At 41.3% G+C, this 18,978-nt stretch overlaps 1 protein-coding gene and 1 long non-coding RNA gene across 2 annotated transcripts; both read right to left on the bottom strand.

Moving 5' to 3' along the window:
* Nucleotides 1-1,287: 1,287 nt before the first annotated feature.
* On the bottom strand, nucleotides 1,288-3,691 carry LOC126649609 (uncharacterized). Its single transcript, XR_007631086.1, has 3 exons — nucleotides 3,297-3,691; nucleotides 2,092-2,217; nucleotides 1,288-1,327 (listed from the first exon to the last, which is right to left on the bottom strand). It is a non-coding gene; the product is annotated as an uncharacterized LOC126649609 (long non-coding RNA).
* Nucleotides 3,692-6,856: 3,165 nt separating this feature from the next.
* Nucleotides 6,857-10,098, bottom strand: CD160 (CD160 molecule). The gene is made up of 5 exons (XM_050333357.1): nucleotides 10,048-10,098; nucleotides 9,833-9,931; nucleotides 8,805-9,149; nucleotides 7,571-7,678; nucleotides 6,857-6,924 (listed from the first exon to the last, which is right to left on the bottom strand). The coding sequence occupies exons 2-5, from the start codon at nucleotides 9,921-9,923 to the stop codon at nucleotides 6,911-6,913; spliced, it is 558 nt and encodes a 185-aa protein (XP_050189314.1). The 5' UTR covers nucleotides 9,924-9,931; nucleotides 10,048-10,098; the 3' UTR covers nucleotides 6,857-6,910.
* Between the last annotated feature and the right edge of the window lie 8,880 nt (nucleotides 10,099-18,978).

The raw sequence follows: 18,978 nt of genomic DNA, 5'->3' as shown, positions 1-18,978 counted from the left end.
ATATTGTATTTTGTTTCATTTTATTCAATGCTGTCAGAAGTTTGGGGATTTTTTTCTTTAATTTTTTTTTTGCATTTTGGATACATTATTCCTGCAAAAGTTGCTTTCAATCAAAGAAGTTTGAAACTTTGAAAGTTGAATTTTTTTAACCAAAAAAAATAAAAAAGTATATGCTCTGCCCAGAATTATGTACTGAGTTTGACCCAATTTGCAAATAATTTCTCAGTCTCTTTCAAAAGAAAAGTAACAAAAAACCCAAAGCCTCCACAATGTTTATCAGGAAATTCAGTATTCACCAATTTTGATAGATCTATAAATATTCATAACAGTATATTGTCATATTGGAACTTGTCCCAGAGAACTATCTTTTTTTTAAATGCATACAAGTCTCATATATATGAGGTTTATTTGCTCAAAAGAACAGGCTTTAATGATTAAAAATGGGACCTTAAAGAAAGAACAGAGTACATTACTCCGTTCAAATATTCATGTGTGAAATGCAGAATTTAGTCTGCAGTTTTTAAGGTTCACAGTCCTTGAATACTTGTGCCTGAGAGCGAGAAGGAAGTCTCAGAGTAAAACCCAGAAAAGAAAAACCAAGCACAGCTGAATCAAATTCATTTAAAAGCAGCGAACGAATATTTGAAGCTTGCCTTGTGTTGTTCCCTTTGACGGAATTAAAATGCCTCAACAACTGCATTAAAATAAATTAAAAGTTTTACTCAGCCTCGGTGGCGGCGGTTGGCACAAGACCACGCAATATGTGCATCACTCTTCCATTGGCCTCAGCCTTCCAGCTGGGGAACGGCACCGCTCACGCTCGGATTCATCCCAATGAGTGCTGGGGCTGGAGGAGAGTTGCCCAGTTATCAGCCTGGAGGGGAGCCCTCCAGCCCCGGGAGCGAGGGAGATGGACAGCAGTGCCAGTGTGCTCCGGGCTGCTGAGCCTCACTGCTCTGGGGATGAGTAGAGAGACACTGGCACACGCAGCCGGTCTCACATGGATGCTGGTCCAGTGTGGATGCTGGTCCCACGTGGATGCTGGTCCCAGTGACTGCTTACAAGGCAGCTCCTGTACGGCAGGGAATTGCAGAGATGTATCTGCAGCTCCCCTCCCTCTCTGTCCTCACTAGGACCTGGACATGACCTCAAAGAAGTGAGAACTACCTCAGTTTAGGACCATCCCTCCCAGGTAGTCCCTGTTTTCAGCTGTATGGTTCATTGATTTCTTCTCGTTGTTGCTTCTGAGATCTTGACATGCAGCTGATTTGTCTCACGGACAGACATAGCCTCCACGCCTTCCAAAAGAACTGAGTTGTACGCTCCCCTGAAGAGGATGTGGCACAGTTAAATTGAGAGAAACAAACTTTCTGACATGAAGAACAAATCACGAGCTCAGCTGCCTGTTCTTACACATCAAACATGAGCTACAAGCCTTGAGCTATGCAAGGCAACAACTTAAAACAAAATACAAATAAAAGCTAAGTCCAACACGATTAAAATACACGTTAACACAGTACAAAAGAGGAAAAGATCAGCTATCAATCAGTGCATTGGTCATCACCACAACTTTCTAACGCATGTATGTCACGTACAGGTCATATATGTCACATAGCCATTCCAAATAATTAGCAAAATATGGTTCTGTTTTGCAGTGGAAGCACATTTTAAAGGGTAGAAAAGACCCAGCCTCAGAAGTCTGTTCTCTGTAAGACCTGTGTCTTTGGGCAAGGAAAGGCTGGGAGGGATGGCAGGAAGAGGAGGCAGTTGCACACATTTGTGTCAGCTTCAATTATGAACAAGTTCTACAAAACAACTGTAAAATTACAGTGTTTTGGTATCATATACCTGAAGGAAAATAGGTTTGAAATTTCCTCCACAACAAGGCAGAGGTTTGTGGTGTCTGTCTACTGCATTCATCAATATATTTAGAATAATACCAATATTAACATTACAAAATGTGAGTTTTTTCCCAGGGGAAAAAGTATTTGCTGTACAGAAGATGAGCATTTTGTCCTGCTTTTTTTCCCCTTATCTTTCATAGCTGTAATTCAAGAAAGCGGATGGGCATCTCCTCTCGGAGATATTTACCTTTTTAACACCAGCCCGTCTATAAAGTAGCTTAGTCCCATGAAGTTATTCCATAAGCCAAGGTGTACACCTCACATCTGTAGCTGTCTTGCAGCCAGCTCCCTCAGAAAGCACTGTAGCCCAGTCCTGGAAATGGGGAGTAGGAGCAGAGGATGAATGAGAACACCACCCCCTGGTAGCCTGTTCTCCTCCTTTCAGAAAGAGAGAAGACATTTGCTTTATCTTTTCCATTATATGAGGAAAAAAAAACTAGTTCTTGTACCTAAACAGCTGGACTTTCCCAGGTATAAACTACGTGTGGCACTCACCAGTGTCAGCCAACAGATGGGGGAAAGCCTGAGAATAATGAAACCTTTAAAACCTGACACTTCCAGGTTAAAATATCCAGAGACAATTATATTGCAGAGATAGATTTCAGAGATTTTTTTCCAGAGATTATAGATTTCAAAGATGAAGATAAAGTACTCCTTTTTTAACTGTAGCTGATTTTCCCCTAATCACACAGTCACTGGGCCAGCACAGCCATGCTCAGCAACTTCTGCTTCTGGCCTAGAGAACCCCCTTACCACTCGTGACACATTCACCTCAGGGGCTTCTCACCCTACCCCAATACTCCAGCAACCAAATCTATCTACCACGTAGATGTTTGTGACCTTAACTACTTTAATTCCTACCCCTTGTAGGCCTACTGCTCCAGAGTCATCACACAGGAGATGATTTTTTTCAATTTTTTTTTAAGGAAGGGAAAATCTTGTCTCTTGTGTTTATAGCACACCTAGATCAACACTTCCAAATATGAAATACATACTGTTACCATATGGAAAAGGACAAGGTATCAATAGTTTTCTTTCGGTGGCTTCCATTTCTGTGATTTTTTTTTTTTTTTTTTTTGGCTAGTGGGACAAATTGGTTGTGTAACAAAGCATACCTGAAACAGAAAGGAAAAAATGACACATCCCACCTCTCAAATGCAAACTGAAGTCATGACACCAGAGTCAGGATGCCATTTAGCACCACCTACACTCTTTTGGTGCAGTGTAACAAACACAAGGGGATGCCTGTGCTTTACCTGTTTCCTTCCTCCCCATACAGGCTCCTCTGCTGTCACAAGCTCCCTTTCTCATGAGCCAGTTAAAATTTACAGCTCTATGTCAGCCAGTGGGTTAGAAATATTCTCCACAGTGGTTTCCAGTGAAACTTCTCACCTCATTTCTCTCCTGGTTACCAGTACTTCTGGAAGATTTTATTCTCGATGCAAGGGAGTATGATGCAGAGGAGTGCAGTTGCTGGGGGAAGTCCTATGACACATCCTTGTTCAGGTTTGTGCTGCCCAAACTGCCCCCACTTGTTACAGACCAGTGGTCTGCAGGTGGAAAACACAACTTGAAGTCAGGTCATCTCCTACGAAAGTTAATACTGCCATGGCACTGTGGGTTTGCTGATAAAAGATCTTCATTATCTCACCTCCCCAGCGTGGCTTAAAATAGAGCCCAGCGGGGAAGCCCCTGAGGATGGGGTGCCAGAGCTTCTCCAGGCTGGGAGAACATGCACACCAGGACTTCAGGCTCCTTATTCAATGTCCAAAGGTGCTGTGTGAAAAGTTGAGGCACGGCACTACAAAACAAATGAGAGAAAGGGAAATAAGATTTAAAAAAAAAAAAAAAAAAAAAAAAAGGTCAACTAGCACAGAGTGTGCAGAAGTGTCAGGAGGGGACACAGGAAGCCTCTCACTCCCCTCTACAAGGACTTGGCCTCATATATTCATGCCACAGACCACAGTCTTCTTCCCAACCCCCGGCCTCAGGCCTGTACAGGCTATGTACATACAGCTATGTCCATGCACAGCTGAGGATCCACCTAAAATACACATAAAATGTCTTAATTTGCTGAAAGGGTCTGTGCTGTGGCCACATCTATGTGTGCATGTTGCTACCTGTATGTGTGTTTTAAAAAAATCAATATCTAGGTACAACACCACACACACCCTTTAAGAGCTGCTGCATTTAAGTGACAAAGGTATGCAGGGATGCTCAGCTGGCGGGGCTGCGTCATCGATGACATATCATTTCCCACGTGCTTTATTGCCAGAGCTAGTTTATGACTTCTGTGATCACAAAGAGACTCTGGCTAAAGGATTTTAAAAATGCTTTCACAGGCATGCACCAGAGGCACCTTAGAACTACACAGGCTTCCAACAAGGCCCTTCTCCCAAGCAAGGCAAAAGGGTAAATTTTTCCTCACGTAATAGAAAACAAGCTGTGGACAATGAGTACCTGCAACTGAGCAACGGAGAGGACAAGCTCATTCAAAGTCCACCACCTCTACTCAACCAGGGCTACGTACACATACTACAAAACTTCTCTAAACTTTGATGCAGTCAACAAGGGCACAGGGATCTTGTTCTGCCCGTAAGGGATCCTGGCTGAATGCACAGCTGGACAGTCAGCTTGAAAATCCATTTTCACTGAAAAAGGCATTTTGATCTGGAAGCTTTGGACGAGCAGTCTGCATTTCTTTATAGGTTCTAGAAATACGTATTTCATAATCTCCTCAAATGCCTTTTTCCTGTTCACACAATGCAGTTCTGAGATGATTACCAAAAGAACTTTTGTTTTTTCCTGTGAAATAGGCAGATGGCACTGGCCTGGCAAAGAGGAGGAAATGAGCACTATAGGTTACTGAGTAGGTCCTGAGAGAAAACCCAGCTCTGGCTGCACTGTTGTCGAAGACAGGGAGAGTACATCCTGACTTGTGAAAGAGATTTTTATTTGGGAAAATCAGATTTTTCCATCCCCTACCTCGATGTAGATAATTTGTTGTTGATTTTAGTTTTAGATTGATTGATTTTGCATTTCACTACAATTTTTCTCTTTGTGGCTTTAACCATCTAGTAAGTAGTAAAATGAGCTTTGCCAATGAATTTTGTCACGTTTTCACTTTAATATTAAATCTGCTTTGGCTGATTCCTTTGCTGGTGATTTTTTTCAGCAACCTAAAACACTCATTCCTGACAGAAAATTAGCATTTTCTTATTACTGAAGGGCACTTACCTCAGAGAATGCCTAGTCTTGACCGTGTGTCCTCTGTAAGTGCATGTACCTCTGTGACAACAGCTGTCCTTAATGGATAGAATATAAGGGTATTTTGAGCTGGAATTTCATTAGCTGTGTTCATGTCCCCAGTTACCATGGATATACACACTGATTCTCCCTCTCTCAATTTAAAATGTCTCTCTGGTGTTTTATTACTTACAGACCTGCTGCAAGCACCTTGTATTTACAACCTCTCAGCCTAAGCCCTCATTTTCACGTGTAGTTGCAAAGCAAGCTATTTGGAGACAGCTTCTGTGCTTATCCACAGCATAGAATAAAGAACTCTGAAGAGTTAAAAATGTCTTTGAGCTCAAGAGAAGTGCCTCTTTAAAATTCCTGCTTCATATTCTAGTGCCTTGCAAAACCAGAAATTCTCTCTCTCCTTGGTCTCTCCTCAGCTATTCCTTACAGTTGCCAGGAGGTGGAAACATAGCTACACCAACCTACAGCAAAAGCATCGTGTTGGTGTGCAATTGTGCAGCATGCTGCCTGCTGAAGAATAGTGCTAAAAATATCTGCAGTCTGAATTGGCTCATTGGAGCCCAAAACATTGGATCAGAGAATGCTCTTCCTGAGCCCCTCCAGGTCCCCCTTCCCCCAGCTAGCAAGAAATCCTAACGGCTTGTTACAGATGCCCTTTTAAGCAGCTGCTTCTGTCAGATGTGACACACACAATTATTCCAACAAGAATCCAAAATCAGGCTGGCTTTGATGGAAAAGCTCATGCAGCAGCAGCAGCAGCCATCGCAGCTCTGCAGAACTGAGCAGACACCTCGCAAAGTGGCAAGGAGAGAAACCTTCACTTGATTTATTTGTTTAAAAGATATGTGTCTGCTTTGACATTCAAAAATGTTACAAATATGTCCAAGTATGAAAAACATGGCAGACATCAGAAGTGCTCATCAGACAAGCTTTAATCACCACCGAAACAGATACAGATGTCACAATCTCCCCTTTGTCATTTGGTACCAAATTTTAAGCCCTGAGAGAGAAGCCCTTTGACAAAAGGCAAATTTTATATAAATACTTGGAAAAGAGGAGAGGGACACAGCACTGTTAAAAGGTTGTAGACAAAATAACCTTTCAAAACATCCCAGAGTTAGGGTAAAACATCACAACTGATTTTGGTTTCTGTTTTCAGAACAGTGAGTTTGACACTGACTTCGTTCCTGCTCCCCCTCCTTAAGCTCATACAAATGAGAATATTTGCATCTTTCTCAGAGCAAACTGAAGAGCACAGAGGATGGACCAGAAAGATGCGAGGAGATGTTTCAGAGGAGAGAGGAACACAGGAAATCCTTCTTTCCATAGAGAGCTGTAGAAGAAAGGAAAACCTCCCTGCATGGGAGGCAGGTCCTGGAAAGTACAGCTGGAAAGAAACCAAATCTTCATTTCAAAGAGCACAGTGATGAGAAATCTCTTGCCTCAACGAAGGCAAAACCTGGAGGAACTGGCATTGATGTCAGAAAATTTCAATTTTATGACTAGAAAAATCATGAAGAAATTATCTTCTCTCTCTAGGAGGTAGATGGGTTTAATAGGTAAAAGGAATAATCCCAATGAACCAGTATGAGGAAGTCCAGAAATAAGTCCCCCAGAACTCTGAAGTGTCCATGAAACACCACATGAATCCCAGACAAATCATGTGCAATAAAATGAAGTTACTCTTACAGCATCTCAGGAACAGTAGGTTGTTTAAGCAAAGCAGCTCAGACTTCACAGGGTCTTCACATTATGAGTCCTTGGGTGGGGAAAAAAAAGACATACACATAAAGAAGGAAAATAATTTACTGGTGTTCAGGAGCAAAACTAAATTATATTAATTGACCAATCCAATTAATCAAGCACAAGCTTATTCAAAAAGTTACCAGTGGAAGATCACATCTCAGATTTTCTATTGAGGCATCATCTGGCCAAGGAGGAAGATTTTCACACATCTAAATCAACTTCCTGCTCAGAGGCTTGGTATTTAATTTGCAAGGTACCTGATGTCAAATTAGTACACAACTCCACGTTCCCCTAAGGCCATACAGGAGGCACCTGAAGTCCATAAAACAATGCTCCTGGCCTCATTCAGTGCTCTCTGTTTTGGCACGACTAAGAACAGGACACTGAGCCAGCTGACTTCTGTGGGTGTTGGCTGGAATCCAGCTCAGCTGCACCTTCTGCAGAATCCCTCAAACCTAACGCTAGTGCAAGTTAGTTGGGATCACTTCACCTTCCTGCCTGGGGAGTTTTACCCTGTTAACCTCTATGGGGTTATTACAAGGGGAAAGGGGTGTCATTAAATATAAGGACCATGCCAGAAATTCACCCAAGTGACTTGTAATTGTATAAAATCAATCATAAAATCTATTTTAAGAAAAAAAAAATATAAACACTCTTACCTTTGACACACACAATTATCCAGGATATCATAACCACAGTCCACATCTCCTCCAGCCCAGAATCCACCCTCAGAGCTTTGTTCTCTTCCAGGTCAACCTCTGTCCTCTCTGTGGAATTGACAATGTTCACATCTGATATAATGATGACCAACATGCAAAGAAAAGTCTGCAGAGCTGCATCTTTCCTGACATAAAAATTGCTGCCAAAACGGGGACCGAAGGCGTAATTTTTATTTTATTTTTTAGTCGAAATATTTCGTAGAAAAAGAAGATGCAGGACAATTGTAATCCCTACATTTTAACAAAGCTGGGGAACAGCTTGGAAGGAATATGAATTGGTTTCCCAAACTACCCCAGATCAGAACCAACCTACAAAGCTCACCACCTTGGCTAATGAGGCAAAATAGATATTTCCATCTTCTGGAGGCTTGGAGCTGAAGTTACTTGGCACAAGTGGAGGACACCATGCCATAGGACCAGTTAAGACCCACATAAAAATGATTTCACAGAGGCGCTGTCACTGTTTGTTTCAGCCTTCCCAGTCTTTCTGCACAGTATTTTTTCTATTCTAAGCAGTGAAGCAAGAGAATGAAATTCACCTCAGTGAGAACAGAGTAATTCACAGTAGTGGCTGCTGTATTTTAGGTCCCCTAAGCACCAATCCTCCCTGAGGTCTACGTACGCTACAGTGAATTCAGGAGGCAATAAGGCCAGGCTGTTTACGTACACAAAAGTCTCCATTTAAGGAAATGTGTAGATCTCCATTTTAGAGAAAATATCTTTGCTGCCTGTGAATGCAGCTGTGGCTATAAACCCAGAACAGATGCCAGGTGAACAGTGGCAGATCTGCACCTAACCCGAGACTAACGTACATTTTCCCGCCCTGCTTTTTCCACCCAATTCCTTTCAGCTCTGGTAACGGTGCTCAGAGTGGGAATCTCATGGGAAACTATTTCCATTAACTCAGAGAGAGCCACAGCCAATCTAATACAAATCCCCAGCATTTTTCACGTGTCAGCCTTGCATTTAGCATGCACAGATGAAGAGACAGAGGAGCCTGAAGCTTATTCCACATGTCACAGTGTGGCAGCGATCAATTCTAGTTTCACGCCCTGGGAGGAGAGGATACATCTTCATGAACACAGTTTTTATCACGCAGAAATTTCGCTGGAGACACAAGCATGTCACCTCCCGACTCCCTCTGCAGACAAGCTCCTGGACACACAGAGCTTACCTGTTACATTCACCCTGATGAAGTGTCCCACAGCATTCAGGACAGTGTTCTTTATCTTGGCCCTGCACTGGTAGCGGCCACTGTCTGACTGGTTGACTTTCTGAATTTGCAGCAGCAGTGAGGACATGACTTTCGCCGTGGGGTCTGAGTTTTGGGAGAGGTGCAAGCTTTCCATCTCCTCCCCAAACCCAGTCTCGTTTTGCTTATTTGCCCTTTTATACCAGTGAGCCTCGAGCTGTGACGATTCATTCTGTTGGTGCCTGATGAGGCAGTTCAAATTCAGGCTCTTGCCTTCTTCCAGGTATTCTGTGGTAGGTGCATAAATGATTTCCAGTGTGCTGTGTTCTGTGGTGAGAGAGAGCAGACATTAGCTGAACTGACCTTTGTGCCAGGCCAACTCCTCCTCCGCCCCATATTTGTCCACTTGTTTCTGCACGATGAAAACAAGAGCTCTCTTATGCTTCAGGTGTGCTCAGAGCAGCCAGGATAACAAGCACCACAATGAAAACAATAATAATTCCCTTGCAAGAAAGGAAGAAAAAATCTGTTTCTTATCATGGATCTTGCAGAAAAGGCATTATGAAACAGAACATTCTCTATAATCTTCACTAATTTCATAGAAATGGAAGACGAGAAGAGCATCCTGTCTTCAAAAAAGGAAGTGAAAGCATCAGGGGAGAGGTGATATTTGGGTGGGCTGCTGTTTTTACCTCTTCAACTTGAAGGTTTGTGCTTTCATCAGGTATTGAACTGTTCCACAGAAAGAAAATCTAAAAACACTGATTGGCTCAAAATACTGCTTTTTGGGGGTCAGGTTTCACCTCCCAGCTCCCTAGTCAAAAATTACCACAGAGAAAACAAAAGACTGAAACTCATCATGCAGAGCGCAGCTCAGTGAAAGCTTATTGCAGTAGATGTTCTTTATTTCCCATAATCCAGGCAGCATCTCTTGGCCACACCAAGTAACTCCTAAACTGGACTAAAAAAATGCCAGCAGTGTGCTTTTCCTTGCCAGGGCTCCTCCTTACCTGACACCAGCATTGCCAGAGCTGCCATTCGGAACGCCAGGACGGGACTGCCGCCTCCCACCCTAGCGAGGAAGCTTGGGATCAGAGTCATCTTCTGCACTAAAAATGGAAAGAGAAGGAAAAAACCAGAAGCCATTACCTGTGAGTTCTTGTCACAGAGCTGAGGAGAGCCACTATCGCTTATCCTGGTGCTGCAAACCTGCCCTAGCACTTACAGAGCAGTGAAACAGGCACAGACCTTCCCCTGAGGTGATGATCTTGTAAATGGCAGAGTAACCCACTGCAGTTAAACAAGACACGCACAGGAAAGCACAGAGGTCCTTAAAAGAAAACCAAAAAAGGAAAAAAAAAATAAATAAACAACAAGACAATAGATGTCACAAACCAGAACACCCACACACTGTGAGTAAACTCAAGAGTTGCAGCAACAAGCTACTTGAGGCTCAGAAGGCAGCAGCTAACACAACTGAAGGTTAGGACTTGGGCACAATCACACAGTTAGTTACTGCTGCAGTGTACAGTGAATTGAACAACTGTCAACAAATTCCTAAAAGCTAGCAAAATCCCTTAGTAATTGTTTCTCCTCCTCAAGAGGGCACCTGTATCAAATTATCTGGCTAGCACAGGCAAAGAGCCTGACTCCCAGAAAACTGTCTCAGGACAGTAAAATGGATGTACAACAGGCTACTGGCATCTCTTTTTCATTGATATAAAAAAAAAATCAATTCTTATTACTTTCTTAATTTGTACTCTAAGTAGAAGAATTCTGGTGTGAGCATCAGGAAAAAAATAGAGAAAATCTGAAAGAAAAAAACTAATGCTTACCACAACATCCTCCTGTTTCAGACTAGCATTAGAGGCAGGAGAGATTATTTTTTTCCTCCAAAAATATAAATTTTCCTTTTTTCCTAGTAAAATAAAGCTGTCTTTTAGAGACATCTCTAAGTGCCAGGACAGCAAGTGGAACATGGCACACTGCTGGGAAGGAGAAAAGCGAGAGGGGTTTGCTGGGCCTCCATTTTCCAAAAGGGTAGGTGCCTTGAGGGATTCTGAGATTCAGAAAGTAACTAAAAATAAAAATTTTAAAAAAAAGAAACAAAACAAAAACAAACCAAAAAACAACCACAAAAATTGTTTCCTTGGTGATTGATTTTTTCCCTCTCAGTTTAGCCTGGGCAGGACTTCTGCTTGTTCCAAATTGCCCAGTGCTTGTAACCTACGTGCTTGTGTCCTTGTGTACTTGTGTGAGCTAAATCAGTTCTTTTGGGTATGATCTGATCTTATTTTTGGCAGGGGAGGACACTGAAATGGAGAGGGGGGTGGTGGTGAAAATGACAACCAAGCATTTCTCAGTAGTTTTCTCTACTTTGCAGAAATTCCTGTGTGGGCTGTGCTTGCATGAAGTTGAATGTATGGTTGGTTTCTGTGTTATTTTAACTACAATACATATTCTTCACTCATTCTAATCTTTCACCTCTACAGTGGAGTTCTAGAAGAGCCCACATACCCTTTCTGGTGTGAAACTTTCAGGTATGGCTCAGCTACCCAGGACCAGGAGATTCTATTGGCTTTTACTAAGGCAGTATTAGCTCAGCTAACATTTCCTCTCCTGATGACCCAGTAATTTTCAGACACTTCACAGACTCAGAAGAGGTTTCATTTTCAGAGTGCAGACAACAAGCCTGAGTTCAGTGGCTCTTTCAACAGCTTCAGAGGTGCCCAGGGGAATAATCGATGCTGCCAGTTCAGTCTCTGTAGCTCACTGAAGCAGTCAAAATCCTTACTATTAACAAAAGGTTCAGTGTCCCAGACATATTTAGGGAAAATGTACACACTCTGTGTGAGAAAAGACATTAGTTTCCAGAGCTGCTTCCAAACTTCCTTAAGAAGACACTGCATCTGGGAAAGGTGCTGGCTTGAGAGCTCAGACACAAATACCAGCTATTCACAGAGTATGCACAATTCAGAGAGCAAGATTAATTTTTTTTTTCTCCTCTCCTTCCACTTTCTCATGCCAATGCCAAAGCAATCACTTCTCCTGCAGAGCAACATGTTCTTTGAAGGCCATAGAGCACTGGGCCTGTCAGTGGAGTGTAATCCTTGTTACTCAGCCTCCACAGGGAAGCCTATGGATAAACATTCACAAGCAAACGAGACTGGACGTGTCTCTGAGGTTTCTTCCTCCAAAACAGGGCAGTGAAAAGCCTTTTTATTTGAGAAAGGCCTAGGGAGGCTTGAAGCCAGCACTGTGAGCTGCATGTACCTTCTCAACAGGCACTGGAGACAAGTGACACAGAAGAACACTGAGGATGCAGTGGAGCACCCCCAGCACACCCACTGTGTTACTTAAAATAGGGCTTGAAACAGGAAAAAATCCCCTATTTCAACCATACAAAAGGAAAAAAAAATAAAAGCAAGTAGCAAAGTCCCTCTTGCTGAATAAATCTAAATAGGTGCCCATTTGTTTTAGGGCAAGCGAGATCTCCTCAGGTGGCTCAGCTTTAGTAAATCCATCAGATTCAGTACAACAGTTAAATTTTCATTACAGTATTACAAGGCAATCACATCTAGGAAAAACAGAGATTACAAGATCACACAGTATATTCTCCAGTGTCCTGTATTCTATGTATTTCCTGCTTTAAGAACCTACCTTCCTCATGAAAAAGGAAAAAAATTATGTTTTTAGTTCTGGTGTGTGTTAATATTAAATCAAAATATTTAAAAAGTGATAAAATTGAGCCATTGAAATCCTGATATTTTTATCCTACTTTGCTTAACAAACAAACAAACAAACAAACAAAAAAGGCATCATGGGAAAAACACATACCCAAAATAAAACCTACATCCTGGGACTGTTTTGGACTATCAGCATCCCACATATCTATATATTTATGATGATCAAAGAACTTGCAAATTTTGTACCTCAAGATATGTGTATTCTGTAACTGTAAAGAAAACACGTCCAGGTACCACTTAGTGAAAAGATGTACTTTTTTTTTTTTAATATATATAACAAAATTAATACTGTCAATCAAATAACACAAAAGCAAAGAAAGCAGACCTTGAGAAATCAACACTCCACTGTTGTCTAAGCTAATAAAATGTGTAACTTCACAGTATTAGAGGGAATCAACAAACTAACATAGTCAAGTGATCAAAACCCTTTACACTAATGGAATAAATTATTGCCACTCACTAAGTTAACCCTGGAAGAATTTAAGACAATGACAATATCCTTCAAATTTCACTTCCTTACTTAATATAAATGCCCTTTAAGTGTCCACCAGCTACTTTTCCCTTACACCTTACTGTCACTAAACATAATTACAGAGGGATCATATTCTGTCATTCTCTTCTCCGAAAGGACACAATGGGCTTTAAAGGAGGTATGATAGTTAAATCTCATAGCAGCAGCTTAAAATACAACCATTAACATGAGAGAATCTGACTCAGTGAGAAAATGTGGTTTAAGTTTAGGAAATGATTAAAGAATTCTGTTGGGAATCTCTCATGTGCACAGACAAGTGAAAAACAAGAGATAACAGTGTAACTCCCCCCTGCAAAGGCAAAACAACAAAAAAAAAATCCCAAGAGAGTAGGATAAATTGCTTACTGCTTGACTTCTTGGGATCCAGTTCTATGGACTCATCCACTGTGGAATTTACTGCCACACACATAAGTTCCAGTCAGGCTTATGCTGGCTCTCCCAGTCAAACAGATCTTCAAATTGTTCTGCTGGGTGACCCGCCCAAGGAAGCAGCTTAATGTAACTTCAGCTATCTCTATGGATAACAGGATTTTTCTTTTCCCTTCTCTGGTCTTTATTCCTGCTCATTCCAGCTGTGGATCCACTTCAGGATTTGATGATCATTTAGGTTTTTTAGGCCCAGGTGTAGCCATGTCAGAGCGATCAGGATGATTTTCAAGACAGGCAATAAGCTAAGATGTAGGTGCATATTTTCTATAAAGTTTGTGTCACCTTCCAGTTAAATCAGGGTCTGCTGTCACCAAAACCAGTTTTACTCTTACAAGCAAATCAGCCTTATTTCCAGGTATGCATTTTATGGAGATTTATCCTGTCCTTAGTGCTTACGTGTGGTTTCCTGGTAGGATCTGTTCCTTGTTTGAGGGAATTTTAGAAGACTAAATATAAGCCCACACACACTCTACTGGCTTTTACACTATATTAAAATAATTTAATTTTACACTTTTTTTTTTTTCTCATACCAAAGTAATCTTGGGTTAAAATAGGGTCTAGATTTATACCCCTCCCAAAGCTTCTAATACTAGTTTTCAGTAGTTACACAGGAAAAGGGCTGCATTCTGCATTTCTGCAGTGCCGAACATAGCAGTAGCCATTTCCTTTTTGTGATAAGAGATAATGAGATTTTCAAAGCCACAAAGTGACAAGACCAGGTGTTATCCACCCTCCTGTTTCTATTAAAAGTTCCATAAGCATCACATAAGCCTCATCAGAGCAGAACACAATAGTTTCTCCAATACAAAAGGAAATATGCATTGACCAAGAAGATGGAAATTTCTGTGGGAAGTTTGGACTTCTCTTTGCCTTCAAGGCTACATTCAGACTTTCTGTTGTGTTCACTGACCTCAGATAGAAAGGTAAATGAATGTTATTCCAATTTAAATCCCTCTTGCAGCAAGAGCGGATGCACCCAATAAGAAATTTGAAGTAAAATTTTGGTCCTAATTAGCTGAGGATAGTGCTCCTTGCCCCTCCAAACACCTGTTCAGCCTCACCTGAGGGTAAGGAAAATTTTCAGAATAGTGTCTTCATTGACAAAGTAAAATCAAAAAACAGTAATATAGAGGTTAATTCAGAAATTAAAATCATTTCCTGGATGGATTACAGACTTGGGAGGGTGGGATGAGATGGGACAGGCAGCAGGAAGAGGAATGGAAGGTGGGAAGAGAAAGAGATTCACGCTTGATGCTGCTGCTGCCTTAGGGCTGGATACTTCCTGTCTCACTGGGCTGTACTTTTTTGAGGAAGAGTGTATGCTTTCCCTGGTGATTGTATAAGCATCTTTTCATCCTACTCCTTGAGAAAAATAGTGAAGTACACATAGTAGTTATTATTTATACATTTCAAAAGCTTAAAAGAAAAGGAACACGGTCTACTGTCAAATTCAGAAATCTATCTCCAGAGGGCAAGAAATGCACATGAAACCAAGATGTAAGTAACTCACTCTGTTCTTTCATAGGTCAAGAATAAAAAACAGTTTTATAAGGGTACATGCCCTAGTAAAAAAGAAAGCTCCATGTGCTGGATGGAAAAAGCCAGACTTGTGGATTTATGATATTATTTTTTATGTCTCAGCATCTTGCATGTCCCAAGAGTACTGAAGGATAGAGCAATTGAACGGCAGAACTGAAACACATCCAGAAAATGCCCAACAGGATGAGCTGGAATGAAAAGTCTTTCCACATGTTACCAGTGCCAGAGGGAAGGCAAGAATTCCAAAGGCATTGCCATTTGAAAAGCATTAATCAAACCAACATCAGCTGCAGTTATCCAAACAGTCCTGCAGAGAGCCTGATTGCTGTGCATGCATGTGCATATACACATGTGGCTACAGCCAAATACTATTAACAAGCACATAGCTCCACCAAAAAGGCTTCTTATTTCACATAATTCCTCATTTTTAAGACCTTTGAATTCTTGCTTCAACACCAATTTCAGCCTGATGTGGCAGCAAAAGAAGCTGCACAGAACACCTCATAGCTACCTCAGTAAAAAATTCTGCACCTAAAAGCCCAAATTCATGATCAGTACGGAATATTTGTTGAGTAGTTAAAGAAGAAAGCATTGTTTATAGTTTGTGTTCTCCAGTAAAAAGGTCGTTAGGGAAGACAATTCAATATTCAAAGCACAAAGAGCAAAGCCTGAGGCAAGAGGACTGCCATTATAATTCCTTACTGACAGGTCCAGGGGACAGAATACCTTTCTTTGCTGCAAACACGGGGACAGCAAATTATTTCTTTTCCTCCCCCATTTTTTCAGGAAGACCTAAGCCCAAAATGCAAGAAGGAGGGTTATTCTGCCTTTCCTCTGGAAGCCTTCAAACCAGCAGGATTGCCAAGTCATTCCTGTTTGCTTCCCTGCAATTTTTTTTCTCTCTCTCTACCATGTCAGGAGCATGTGGTCACCAGAAGAGAAAGAATTAATTACCACTTGGCTTTGTGCAGGATGACTGATGAATATTCATTTGGTAGCTCAAATGGACTTTGCCTCATGATTAAGGAGGATTTCAGTGAACCAAGTATTCCTATTACCAAATCACATGGTGCTTTATACAACACTTGCCAAGCCAGAGTGGAAAAACCATCACTTGCAAAAGAAGGGGCAAAGGGAAAGGGCTGTATACTGATCTTGAACAGCTTAAATACAAGAACAAAGAAAACATGCTTTCACACTACTTCACTGAAGGAGACATTAAAACAATCCAAGGCTCTGATTCCCAGTCCCTGTCAGCCTTGGCTATGGAAGGAAAGGTTTATCTGAAGAGGCTGCTGCCCCCTTGGACGGGGCCAGAAACGGGCGCTGCAAGAGCAGCGAGGTTGTGGTCAGCAAGTGCACAGTAAGCAATACAGGCAAACAAGAACTACTTAGAAACCCTCCTTACATCAACTTTGAAGCGATGTGCGTGCTCCCAGGCAAGAAAGTTAGTTGCCATCATAAAGAAGGAACGTTTTCACACCAAAATAGCCACATAAACCTTTTGTCAGTAGAACAATGCTGGCAGCGTCACAGATTATTTGAGCGCTCCACTTGCAGAACCAAATATATGAACTATATTCACTCAGTTTTAGGGTTGGACTCCTTGTACAATTGTGTTAATAACAAAAGGCACCGTTTAGTCGACTGAACTTTGTATCTTTAAACTTGTTTTAAAAATATTAAAGATCCATTTCACCAGTCTGTCATTAACAGCTGTTTTCTACTCCTCTCACCCAGTGGAATGGCCATGAAATCAGTTTCTTTAGCATTTCTCAACACCACCTTGGCGAGTAACAATTTTTTTAAAAACTACTATTTAAAACAAGCAAAAGAAGTGATCCATAGGCTAGCTACATTTTTTCCCCTCTTTTAAGAAGAAGAAAAAAAAAAACCAAACCAAAATAACAAACCTGAGACTTGAAGCTGTATAAACTTTTCAGATGTGAATAAGCAAGTTTCATGAGTGCCATAATCCTGGCACCACTGGGCACACATTCTTCTCATGTCTGTGTTCAGAACAGGGCCAGGAGCTGACCTGAGCCACAGACTTCCTGGTAAAGAGTAACAATTTGGTAAATAGGACTTCCAGAAACTATGCCCTGGAACACGACCAGCCGTGCCAGGTGTGGCTCAGTGGCTTGCTCTGGGAAAAGGAGGCTAGGACCCGTGAATTTACTGAATTTTAGCCAGTACCAAAGTTAAAAACACAGGTGCTTCCCTCCATTCACCCAGCATGCTGAGGAAACCATGTGAACATTTACAGCTACTAGAAAATGCTTGTTTCTGACCATTTTTTTTTTAACACAGGTGAGTTTCACAGAAATTTTTCTAACTAACTAAAAATCGGGAAAGCTTTGGAAAAAGAATTTCAGAAAATATTTCATAAATGTTAACCCACTGAAGAATGCAATGACAAAAGGAACAAAGGTCCATATATTACTACAACCAGCCTATAGATGAAAAGGGATACACTTTAGAGAAACCAGGACCCCTGAAGTCTACTCCCTGTGCTGACAGAAATTAGTCACCATGACCAACTCCTGCAATATAAGAATACTGGGAATTGAGAGGTTTTTTCAGGTTTTATTACTTTTTACAATTACAATTGTTAAAGAGTAAAATATCTTCTCTTTTTTATTTCTGTTTTTTTTTTTCTAAGTTAGGTGACTCATTTTTGCAGCTGTATGATTATGCTTGAGAACACTCCTCCAAAAGGCTCAAGGAACAGAAGAGGAAATATTGCAAGCTGCCTTTACTCTGATAGATTCTCAAATAATTTTCATTCTACTGGTGGAAGGATAGGAAAATTTTTCAGCTTTTGGCCTCCAGGTCTTGTTAGCATTGGATGCATTAGTACACCTTCCATACAACTTACATCTCAGCCCCAGAGGTGCAAAAATCAGCCCTAAGACGTGCAGGGTCTTGGAGATACATCCTCCTTGCACGGAGCGTCCCCTTCAGCCTCCTGTCATAGCCCTAGGACAAGCCTCCAGCCTCGCTTCAAAGAACTTTCCCCTCAAAATTTGTGTTTACTAACATGCCCTAATTCACCATACCACAAGTTTAAGTAGTCTGTTGACCGCTAGACCTGTCTCCCTCAGCTTTCTTTTCAAAGCCTTTTTAAACTGCTGCACAGCCTCCGCCTCCTTCCCATTTGGAATATGACCATACTTTCCCTTCTAGAAGCACAAAATGTTTGTATGTTTCACTAGCATTTTACATTTGTGTCGCATCTTATTCTTGAAAAATCTTGCCGGGGCCCGGGATCACCTCAAGTGACTATTGCAGTGGCACTACAATGAAAAAAATATATCTTGATTCAAATGCTGTGTTATTTCCCTGATTGCTGACCAGAGATCCTTGTATTGAGTTCCCATCTGCACTGTGCTTGGCTGCAAAATCATCAAGCACTGTGATGTCCCTCCTTATCCAGTCTTTATCTCACTTGTCTGAAAGATTACAAGCTGAGGACAGGGCAAGGTCTGACTTCATGACGTCCCTGCCCACGGCAGAGGGGTTGGAACTAAATGATCTTTGAAGTCTCTTCCAACCCAAACCACTCTGTGATTCTATTTTATGATTCTGTGGTGCTTACAACATGGTGGCTCACTTAGGGGTTTTTTGTGTGTTATACAAAGAGGAACAACTCCGAGTCACAACGGGCTTGCAAATCCACTTAGAGTAAGTGGATTACAGTAAAGCTTTTGTAACATCAATGACTGTTCTGTAGCAACACATTTAGGTTATTCTTATTTCTATTACCTCTCCTTTGAATTACACAGTTGGAGCAGACAGCCAAGAAAGACACAGGTGTTATTTCTAATAATCCAATTCCACAGCAAGTTAATGAGAGAAATAAGTAGTTTAAAAGCTTTTTTAAATGGAATTAAATTTTTTAAGAAGAACT

This window comes from Myiozetetes cayanensis, unplaced genomic scaffold (assembly GCF_022539395.1).
Source record: "Myiozetetes cayanensis isolate MyiCay16 unplaced genomic scaffold, myiCay2020 scf5-8, whole genome shotgun sequence".
NCBI lineage: Eukaryota > Metazoa > Chordata > Aves > Passeriformes > Tyrannidae > Myiozetetes > Myiozetetes cayanensis.
Note: the sequence above shows the minus strand (reverse complement) of the source record. Positions and strands in the feature narration are given on the sequence as shown.